A 12,222-nucleotide genomic window follows, 5' to 3' on the forward strand; every position below is an offset into this window, starting at 1 on the left:
AAACAACCCATTCACTGGGTTAAAACAACCCAATTGCTGGGTTAGTCCATATTCAACCCAACTTGGGTTGTTTTTAACCCAGCATTTTTTAGAATGTAATAGGAATTTAGGGGATGGATGTCCTAAAATTGGCCTTTTGGGTTGGGCCAGGACTTACTTGACTCCCCAGAATCCTCTCTGTCCGCGTGATGCGTCTGCGGATCTCACAGTTGCCAGGCTGCAGGATGAGGATCCCTTCGCTGGAGAAGACGTAGAACATGTTCCCCACACTGAGCCCTACAACCACACACAGGTGCATCGATCACACACACCATTACATGCACACTCTCGTCTTCTGAGAGGAAGCAACACCAAACGGGCTCCTAACAACCCGGCTGTCCCGCGGTTAGACAGCAGAGGCTATTAAAATCTCCTGCAACCAATCCGAGAAGTGCATTTGCAGGTCTGTCACCTGGCAGCAGACACCAGCTGCTAATGAGAGATGCTGAGGCGGAGGCTGAGGCGGAGGCATTGTGGGGCGGCTCAGACGCTCAAATACTGACCCTAACTATTTTACTCAGACAGCAACAGTGTCAACATAGTGGCTAAAATAAAAAAATAAAGTCATTATTGTGCATTAAATAAGAACTAGAAATGGCTGATTCATTCAGGAATGAAGTAAATTACTCTCTTTATGAATGAGTCATTGAATCATTCACTCTTTAGATCCGTTCAAACGGCTGATTCATTCAGGAATGAAGTAAATGACTCTCTTTATGAATGAGTCATTGAATCATTCACTCTTTAGATTCGTTAAAACGGCTGATTCATTCAGGAATTAAGTAAATGACTCTCTTTATGAATGAGTCATTGAATCATTCACTCTTTAGATCCGTTCAAACGGCTGATTCATTCAGGAATGAAGTAAATGACTCTCTTTATGAATGAGTCATTGAGTCATTCACTCAAATTACTCTCTTTATGAATGAGTCATTGAATCATTTATTTATTCAATTAATTAAAATGGCGGATTCATTCAGGAATGAAGTAAATGACTCTCTTTATGAAGATGTCATTGAGTCATTCACTCATTAGATTTGTTCAAACGACTGATTCATTCAGGAATGAAGTAAATTTCTCTCTTTATGAAGGAGTCATTGAATGATTCACTCATTAGATTTGTTCAAATGGCTGATTCATTCAGGGATGAAGTAAATTACTCTCTTTATGAATAAGTCATTAAATAATTTATTTATTTGATTCATTCAAACGGCTGATTCATTCAGGAATGAAGTAAATGACTCTCTTTATGAATGAGTCATTGAATCATTCTCTCAAATGACTCTCTTTATGAATGAGTCATTGAATCATTCATTTATTCAATTAATTAAAATGGCGGATTCATTCAGGAATGAAGTAAATGACTCTCTTTATGAAGATGTCATTGAGTCATTCACTCATTAGTCAAGTCAAGTCAAGTCAACTGTATTTATATAGAGCTTTTAACAATGTAGATTGTTTCAAAGCAGCTTTACTCATTAGATTCGTTCAAACAGCTGATTCATTCAGGAAAAAAGTAGATGACTCTCTAAATGCATGAGTCATCGAATCATTCACTCATTAGTTTCTTTCAAACGGCTGATTCATTCAGGAATGAAGTAAATGACTCTCTTTATGAATGAGTCCTTGAATCATTCACTCTTTAGATCCGTTCAAACGGCTGATTCATTCAGGAATGAAGTAAATGACTCTCTTTATAAATGAGTCATTGAATCATTCACTCTTTAGATCCGTTCAAACGGCTGATTCATTCAGGAATGAAGTAAATGACTCTCTTTATGAATGAGTCATTGAATCATTCCCTCTTAAGATCCGTTCAAACGGCTGATTTATTCAGGAATGAAGTAAATGACTCTCTTTATGAATGAGTCATTGAATCATTCACTCTTTAGATCCGTTCAAACGGCTGATTCATTCAGGAATGAAGTAAATGACTCTCTTTATGAATGAGTTATTGAATCATTCACTCTTTAGATCTGTTCAAACGGCTGATTCATTCAGGAATTAAGTAAATGACTCTCTTTATGAATGAGTCATTGAATCATTCACTCTTTAGATCCGTTCAAACGGCTGATTCATTGAGGAATGAAGTAAATGACTCTCTTTATGAATGAGTCATTGAATCATTCACTCTTTAGATCCGTTCAAACGGCTGATTCATTCAGGAATGAAGTAAATGACTCTCTTTATGAATGAGTCATTGAATCATTCACTCTTTAGATCCGTTCAAACGGCTGATTCATTCAGGAATGAAGTAAATGACTCTCTTTATGAATGAGTTATTGAATCATTCACTCTTTAGATCCGTTCAAACGGCTGATTCATTCAGGAATGAAGTAAATGACTCTCTTTATGAATGAGTCATTGAATCATTCACTCTTTAGATCCGTTCAAACGGCTGATTCATTCAGGAATGAAGTAAATGACTCTCTTTATGAATGAGTCATTGAATCATTCACTCTTTAGATCCGTTCAAACGGCTGATTCATTCAGGAATGAAGTAAATGACTCTCTTTATGAATGAGTCATTGAATCATTCCCTCTTAAGATCCGTTCAAACGGCTGATTCATTCAGGAATGAAGTAAATGACTCTCTTTATGAATGAGTCATTGAATCATTCCCTCTTAAGATCCGTTCAAACGGCTGATTCATTCAGGAATGAAGTAAATGACTCTCTTTATGAATGAGTCATTGAATCATTCACTCTTTAGATCCGTTCAAACGGCTGATTCATTCAGGAATGAAGTAAATGACTCTCTTTATGAATGAGTCATTGAGTCATTCACTCATTAGTACGACCCAGGCAGAGTGAGCAAAACGCCCTTCACCATGGTATAATCATAAGTAGCTTATCGCTTCATGATAATGACATTAAACTAGTCTTCCACCAAGTAATGTAGTTCATAAATACATGTTTCAGATATGCCAGTGTAACGGAGGCCATGACTCAGTAAACCTCACTCCTCTGATCTCAAGAGATGCTCTAGCGACTGACACTAGCGGTTGCAGCCTTTAGTCTCCTTGTTAGAGCGTCTGACTCTCATGCGGGCAGACCCGGGTTCGAGTCCCACTTGGAGCGGGGCGGTTCAAACAGGAGGGGTTACACCAGCATTTGTTTATTTCACTAAGAACTTATTCAATCCACACACAGTTCTCAAAGTGTCTCTCAAAATGTGATATAAATGTATAAAATGTACATTGATCAGACAGATAATCAGACATGTATTTACCTTCCTCCCTCCAGAGGATGTTGGCCACTAGATGGACAGCATGAGGAGAAACAGAGCAGAGTTAGTGAAACACACTGGACACGTGCAGAACGGGCCTGACTCTAATAATAATAGTGATTTCATGTTAATATGATCCCTTGGATTACTTCAAGAAGTTGAAATAAGGAAGGTGGAGATGGGCTGAAGTTCCTGAAACCCTGCAGGCGGATATTACTGAAGCCTGTCTCACACCTCTGGACATGCACTTTTCAGAAACCTGTCTGGTTTCCATTCTAGTCATGTTTCTGATCAGCAGAAATACGACAAACAGCTGTCCGGAGTGTGTACAGAAACACTGCATTTGTTGTTTTTATGCGTCTCAGAGACCCTAAACTTACTACTCACTAAGTCAATTTTCTTAGGGAACGATTTACGCATGATATTTTATACCTGATTTTCAGAACCTCATGAAATATCAACCTGCTAGTCTATTTTTTGAGATATTAAAATGGCCTTGAGGTCTCTCAGCCCCTCGACACGAGGGTTAACATATAAAAGACTTATTCAAAGGTCTTACTGGAGATGATTTGAATGCAGAAATTACCAGCCTTTGTCCTCTTTATATGGGACTTGTCACCTGTCCTTTATATTCAACAAGGACATTGTGTTACAGAAAATATGACTGACGTACGTTTTATTATAACACTTTGATAATAGTGCTCATAGACTACTTGTATTCTTGTAAGTCTTACTGTATATTACTGACAAATACTAATTAAGAAATAAGATCTGTGATTTCCACTCTTTCAGTTATGATGTCGGGTTATGGTTGTATTGTAGTACACCACTACAAGGCCAAATGTCTGCGTTTAAAACCAGAATGATTGTTTTTTAAAGCCATACTAGTGGATGGAAAATAATCCCCCATTTACTGGCATAATCAGATCTATAGACCTTCATTTCACTGTAAGTGAACACTGTAAATTTAACAGTCCAGAAAATGTCTATAATTTTCGAAATGGGAATTGGCTTACGGGCAAAGACACCACAGGGTTGTTCACATCTGAAGATGTTTATTGCTGTACGAGCATTAAAACCTTATTAATGACAAACTGTCCTTTCCGCATTGGTGGTTTAACTGCATGTGAGCCGACTTGTAAATCCTTGCCGGTAATGACTGAACCAGCAACGCTCGTGATAGAGTACACGAGTGCCCAAATACAGCATAGATCATCACAACATGTGAGTGAATATAACCACACCATAAAAATTGGTAACTTGCTCATTTCTACCAGTTTAAAGGAATAGTTAACCCCAAAATGTTGTCATTTACTCAACCTCAAGTTGTTCCAAACCTCTGCTGAACACAAAAGAAGATATTTTGGAGAATGTTGGTAAACAGTTAACAGTAACCATTGATTTAGTAGGGGAAAGAAATACCATGGAAGTTAAAATGGCTACAGTCTACTGTCTAGTTACTAACATTCTTCAAAATATCTTCTTTTGTGTTCAACAGAAGAAAGAAACTCAGGTTTGGAACAACTTGAGGATGAGTAAATGATGGCAGAATTGAGCTTTTCGGGTGAACTATCCCTTTAACCCATAAAAATAGTTTTGTTGGTATAAATTTATGTATATATGGTTCAGTGTTATTAACATTTAAGACTTGAATAAAACCAGTTCAACTAGATGGCGGACTGGGGGCCAGATTTACTAACAGCTTGCACCAGCGCAAACCCTCTTTGGTCAGGATTTGCTAAAGACACAAAGTGAAAAATTAGCGATGAAAAGGTTATTTTTGTGGCTGACCTTATTGCATATGTAGGAGCTTCCCTTTCAGATGGAAACTTAATGGGAGAGGAGTATTTAAATTAATAATTCAAGGTGATTTACAAAGGTTTGCGCTAGTCAATTTACTAGTATTTGCACCATTTTTTACTGCCCAAAAAGGGTCTTAACCTCTTAACTGTCACTCTTTTTTTGATTGCCTTTTTCCTATCATATATTTGAGTAGTTATCATATATTAGGAGTCATTGGAAAGCTTACAAACTCGAAATTCATCCTGTGGAAACAGTTTTGAAATTGGACGTTGCGTTACCATGGAAATAGCAGGCTCCTCCCCCTAGTGGGGGACGTCATGTTTCATATTACAACATTATTTTAACTACTTTATAATCAAAATCTTTTTTCCAATCTTGACAAAACACATATCATTGGAAAGGTCTGAGTCTCAAGGTTCCATATTTGGTGACCGTTTTGTGATGGACGTGACATTTGCACAGAAATTTACAGAAAAATGCATCAAATAAACAGTATAAACATTTAAACATTTCAAATAAACATTTCAATGACACCCGGTGGCTATTTTTGGTATAGCGCCTAAACAAAATCTCATGGGAACTTCAATTTTTTATATGGCTTTGATTTTTTTTGTAGTTTTAGTTTAAACATTTTTTGTAAAATATATATATATATATATATAATATTTAGTACAGTATTTTTTATTTACAGTGACTTTAAACTTCCATAACTTTTTCATACTTTCATATTTTTTCACTTCAGCAATAATCTGCCGAGCGTCTGCTTTAAAACAAGACAAAACTGAGGTCTATATTCCAAATCATTCTTGAATTACAGCCCTTTAAGTTTGGATAGTGCATTTTCATGTGTATTCTCGCTCTTTTGGAATTGCGCTCTCTCGCTAATGTGCCCTGACCCTAGAACTTCTACACTGAAGCTGATGCAGAGCAAGTATGGACTTGCTACTGCTAATAGATACACAGACACACTGCTGTGAGCATGCAAGATGTGCAGCTGCTGCATAAATTGACATACATCCATCCCGTAGCAGATCTGGGCAGGTGGAGCTGGGGAGGTGGAGGGTTTCAGAGGAACTTGCCTACAGCAAACACTGGACCAGACTACTCATAGCTCATTACATAATCATTATAATCTTTGCTAAAAGAGCTTCAGTATCATCACTCACGTGTCTTACGTGCCGAATCTTCCACAAACAGAGATGAGATGTCTTCATCCACGCCAACCTCGTTTCTAGCGATGCAGGTATAAGCCCCAGTGTCTTCATAACGCACACTACCGATGTGAAGCTCACTGCCATTAGCTGTAGAAAGACAAACACAGAGTTAGATGATTCAGTGCATTTACTGTGTAATTCCTATATTTCCTATCTGTTCCCTGCTAAAAAATCCAGAATTGCTGGTCCAGTATGCGATACTGGTTGCTGGTTTGATTTATGAGACGACAATGCAAAATTTGATTTGTGATTGCACTGCAAATTTCATTCTTAGAGCTTACACTCATTTACTTCACACACTCATTGGTGTGTAGTGATCTTAGAGGTTTATGTAAAATATCGTGATATGAACCCCTGGCTCAGCTGTTATCCAGCAAACATGAGGAGGACTGTGTCTGCCGAATATTTTTCCTATTATTCGGTAGAATTCATTATTCATTTCAAAGCCATTATCCGTGCCCTTCCGAATAAGTTATTCGGCTTCGGGCACATCCCTAGTTAACACACACAAACACCAAAGAAAATGTGCCTCTAACAAAACCAACAAGCAACTACAGGGCAATAACATAAATCTCAAAAGTAACTTTGAAGTGTTTGTTCCTACAGTCGACCAATAACATTTTTCATTGACAGAGCTTTGGGTGAAAACATTCTTAAAACCCATAAAGGCTTCCCTGTGGTGCAGCTAATACTGTGCCAAGTTATAAAGTCCAATACTTGGATTTATTGAGTGTCTGTTTTTGTTTTTTTTCAGCAGAAATGTTTTCTTTCGAAAATGACCAAAGGGAAGAAAGACACGTCTCAACTTTTTCTTTTACATTAGGTTTCTTTTGTCAAGTAAACTAAAATGTGTTTCATGTGGTGACATCTAAATTCATTTGTTTATTCAAGCCCAAATATAATGTAATATTGCCGAATAAACCTATGTTAAGTTTCATACACCAATGAAAGTCCTTTCTCAGGGTCAGATCAAAGTCTTGGAGGCACATTTAGTAATATTTTGCTAATTTCACATATATCCATAAGCTCGTCTCATCTCTGAAAATTTCCTGGCAATCGAACAGCAGCTACAAATTAATGATGTTAATGAATTAATAATGAAGAAAGACCCTACAATTAAGCTGGACATCATAGGCTACAGAAATCAAACAGCCGATTGTGCTCTTTTAACACAGACATTTAAAAGCACAGAAGGATGGATTTTTTAGCTTGATATGCTTGGTGAGTGGCTAGGTGAATAAAACTTAACTTTAAATTTACTGTCTAAAATTGACCAAAAAGCTATTTAAGCAGTTAAGCAAAAAAATAAATGTCCATGTTAGTCCTCGTGAGGGGGTCCTGTGTCAGGAGCCTGAGGGATGACAGACCATGGTGGAGCCAGAGGGCCCAGATGGAGTCTGGGGCTCAGAAGCTTGAGGTGGCTTGAAGAAACTTGAAAGATCTGGGCTTAACCAGCAATAACTGAGAATACTTGGAACTGGGTTTAACCAGCCATGAAGAAGACGACTTGAGACTGGGCTTAACCAGCAATGACTGGGACGACTTGGGACGGGGTTTAACCAGTGATGACTGGGACGACTTGGGACGGGGTTTAACCAGTGATGACTGGGACGACTTGGGACTGGGCTTAACCAGTGATGACTGGGACGACTTGGGACGGGGTTTAACCAGTGATGACTGGGACGACTTGGGACTGGGCTTAACCAGTGATGAAGAAGACGACTTGGGACTGGGCTTAACCAGCAATGACTGGGACGACTTGGGACGGGGTTTAACCAGTGATGACTGGGACGACTTGGGACGGGGTTTAACCAGTGATGACTGGGACGACTTGGGACTGGGCTTAACCAGTGATGACTTGGACGACTTGGGACGGGGTTTAACCAGTGATGACTGGGACGACTTGGGACTGGGCTTAACCAGTGATGACTGAGAAGACTTGGGACTGGGCTTAACCAGTGATGACTGGGACGACTTGGGACTGGGCTTAAACAGTGATGAAGAAGACGACTTGGGACTGGGCTTAACCAGTGATGAAGAAGACGACTTGGGACTGGGCTTAACCAGTGATGAAGAAGACGACTTGGGACTGGGCTTAACCAGCAATGACTGGGACGACTTGGGACTGGGCTTAACCAGTGATGAAGAAGACGACTTGGGACTGGGCTTAACCAGTGATGAAGAAGACGACTTGGGACTGGGCTTAACCAGTGATGACTGGGACGACTTGGGACTGGGCTTAACCAGTGATGACTGGGATGACTTGGGACTGGGCTTAACCAGTGATGACTGGGACGACTTGGGACTGGGCTTAACCAGTGATGAAGAAGACGACTTGGGGCAGGGTTTAACCAGCGATGAAGAAGACGACTTGAGACTGGGCTTAACCAATGATTACTGGGGTGACTTGAGACTGGGTTTAACCAGCAATGACTGGGGTGACTTGTGACTGGGCGTAACCAGTGATGACTGGGACGACTTGAGACTGGGCTTAACCAGCGATGACTGGAAGACTTGGAACTGGGGTTAACCAGTGATGACTGGGACGACTTGGGACTGGGCTTAACCAGTGATGAAGAAGACGACTTGGGACTGGGCTTAAACAGCGATGAAGAAGACGATTTGGGACTGGGCTTAAACAGCGATGAAGAAGACGACTTGGGACTGGGCTTAACCAGTGATGACTGGGACGACTTGGGACTGGGCTTAACCAGCAATGACTGGGACGACTTGGGACTGGGTTTAACCAGCAATGACTGGGACGACTTGGGACTGGGCTTAACCAGCAATGACTGGGACGACTTGGGACTGGGTTTAACCAGCAATGACTGGGACGACTTGGGACTGGGCTTAACCAGTGATGACTGGGACGACTTGGGACTGGGTTTAACCAGCGATGAAGAAGACGACTTGAGACTGGGCTTAACCAGCAATGACTGGGACGACTTGGAACTGGGCTTAACCAGCGGCGATGAAGACGACTTGGAATTGGGCTTAACCAGCAGAGACATATGGTAGCATAGATAGTGGGTGAGGCTTGCGCACAAGTCCCTTGTGTGATCCTCGAGGGACCGATCTCCCTGCTCGAGGACAAGCAGGCGAACAACATGTATATCCATATCTACCCTTTTGCTGTTTTCTTTGTTTTGTTACTCGTTTTGAGGGTCGCACGTTCTGTCAAGGTGAGCTGTATAGGTAAACCAAACAGATGACAATGATGTGTGGCACAGGATTACGAAACAGAACAGGGCAATAAAACTGAACCGAACATGACTGTGAAAGATCACCAGACTGCTACAATGTAGTGTGTCTCATCTATTGTAAAACCCACCCTAACCTTAACTCACTGAATGTTAGTATATCGTAGATAAAAACCTTACATATACAGTGGGATAAAGAGAGTGCTCGCTCACACACACACGCACACACACACACGTTCATGATGTTACTTTGATGGTGTTTCACTTTTATTCTTATTGAGCTTTGATGCTAATTAAATTCAGCCATAAAAACACAGCAAACGACTTTACTTTCATTACCAAATGGATTTCATGAATAAATAATTCTTTAGTCATCAAAAGGGTCTCTGACAACTTTACTTTATCATTTAATGATAAGTGAGAGTCGGCTATAGGATTGTTGTGTCTGAGTACTGAACTCAATCGTGCCTGGACTTTAGAAAGAGGACGGATTAGTGAAGCTCAGACATATCAGTGTCCATCCAAACTACCTATGAATACTGACAACATCACCAAGATTCTGGGATTCGGTCTCCAAAAGAATCAGCATTTGGAGTAATGCTGAGCATGAAGATAATTACACGGAATTAAGGATGAACACACACGATCTCCAAATGAAAGCGGCGGTTGTAAGGCGAGGAGAGTATCTGATGTTGTGTGTGTGTGACGCCTCAGGACGGTTGCTCTCGAAGTTCAGCGGGTCCCAGATGCTTCGCTCGCTTCTGATGCTGTCTTGATCACAACACAAGCATCTCTGAACACTGTCTGTGTCACTCGAGCGCTTTCATGTGCCGCGTCAAAGATCACATACATGCAGGGGAGTTCTCTCTCTCTCCACTTCACCTTCATTCTCTCATCTTGAGCACTCTACTTTCCTGTCCTTCTATTGATCTCAGTCTATCTATCCTCTAAATACAGACTCGATTCAAACAAGAGCTTCTCACCGCATGCCAAAAGTTCTTACTCCATTCCATATCTGGCACATTCATGTACTGCAAGTGGATTATAGACATGCAATGATAATTAGCCTTTTGCTATTCATTCTCATAGAATTATTATACATGCGGTACTTGTGAGCTCATATTAATTCAGAGGCTTTAAAACATTAATTTGTCACACCGCAGGGGCATTTAAAATAAACTAGAGAAGACAAAAAGATGGAAAAAAGAAATCGCCACCATTTCCAGGTCCTGATATATAAGACATGCACTCTGGTTTGTACAGTATATTCACATACATAGGTCATTTGTTACTTTGTTATTTAGTCGTAGTCCTGTGTGAAATGTACTTTTTAGTTTTTATCATATTTAGTCAACCTTCTCCTGTTTTGTTTAGTCAATTTTTAGTCGACCAAATGTCTGGGCATTTTAGTCTAGTTTTGAGTGAATGAAAACTTGGACACATTTTCCTCATGCTGCATAATAGATACATTGATAATCACGATTATTTTGCTCAAAATTATAAATCACAACGATTGTTGTCATTTGTGAATTTTTCACCTGTAAGCACAAATCTAGAGAACGTCGTATTATTTTACCCCATCTAGTTTCCTAATTTACTATAGGCTATACATATAAATGAACACACACTTTGCATTATGAAAACTGGTTAAACAAGAAACTTCTCTCAATCTAAAACAGTGAAATTCCTAATAGTAATTCCAAATTGCATTAATATATTTCTGTTGTGCCACTATTTTTGAAAATAGGCTCATTTTCCGACTCCCCTAGAGTTAAACAGTGGAGTTTGACCATTTTCGAATCCATTGAGCCGATCTCTGGGTCTGGCGGAAGCACTTTTAGCATAGCTTAGGATAGATAATTGAATCTGATTAGACCGTTAGCATCTCGCTCAAAAAATGACCAAAGAGTTTCGCTATTTTTCCTATTTAAAACTTGACTCTTCTGTAGTTACATCGTGCACTAAGACCAACAGAAAATGAAATGTTTTGATTTTCTAGGCTGATATGGGTAGGAACTATACTCTCATTCCTGTGTAAGCCGGTTGTCTTAGTACACGATGTAACTACAGAAGAGTCAAGTTTAAATAGGAAAAATAGGAAAAAAAATTGGAAAATTTGGTCAAAATTTGGTCATTTTTTGTGCGAGATGCTAACAGTCTAATCAGATTCAATGATCTATGCTAAGCTATGCTAAAAGTGCTACCGCCAGACCTGGAGATCGGCTGAATGTATTCAAAAATGGTCAAACTCAACTGTGTAACTCTAGGGGAGATGGAAAATGAGCCTATTTTCAAAAATAGTGGAGTGTTCCTTTAAGTCATAGGGAAAAAAAATCCTTTTTCTTCATAGTTTTTGTTAACGAAATAAACATGAACATGGGAGTTTATTTCCTAAAAGTAAAAAAGTGCCTATAATTGGAAAAAACACACCAAAAAAATATTATTTTTGTTTACCTAAACATTTTTTTTTTCAAATTTCAACCGAACTCCTTTGATCTAAAATATTTATTTGAATTACCCCCAAGATTTTAAGTTAACATTCCAATTATTTAACAACACATATTTCATCCTTATCTAGTGTATACGTTTTTTTATTTTGAAATTATTTTGAAATTCAATATTTCAATGATATAATAATGATTCGCTTTTCATCAAGTCGAACCCCAGGTGGGAAACTCTGGAGGAAACTATGGTTCGTGATTGTTTACCTTGCTTTATCTCCGAGTATAAATCAAGAC

At 39.3% G+C, this 12,222-nt stretch overlaps 1 protein-coding gene across 2 annotated transcripts in view; it reads right to left on the bottom strand.

Moving 5' to 3' along the window:
- The window catches only part of fstl4 (follistatin-like 4), a 353,963-nt gene that overhangs the window by 27,386 nt on the left and 314,355 nt on the right, over positions 1-12,222 (bottom strand). The window contains exons 10-12 of one of the 2 annotated variants that reach the window (XM_079834258.1): positions 6,237-6,371; positions 3,271-3,297; positions 158-276 (exon numbers count right to left, since the gene is read on the bottom strand). In XM_079834258.1, coding sequence (XP_079690384.1) covers positions 158-276; positions 3,271-3,297; positions 6,237-6,371 — 281 coding nt within the window. The remainder of the gene's footprint in view (positions 1-157; positions 277-3,270; positions 3,298-6,236; positions 6,372-12,222) is intronic. The other variant, XM_079834259.1, reaches the window with a different exon arrangement.

Source organism: Gobio gobio (genome assembly GCF_949357685.1).
Source record: "Gobio gobio genome assembly, chromosome: 14".
NCBI lineage: Eukaryota > Metazoa > Chordata > Actinopteri > Cypriniformes > Gobionidae > Gobio > Gobio gobio.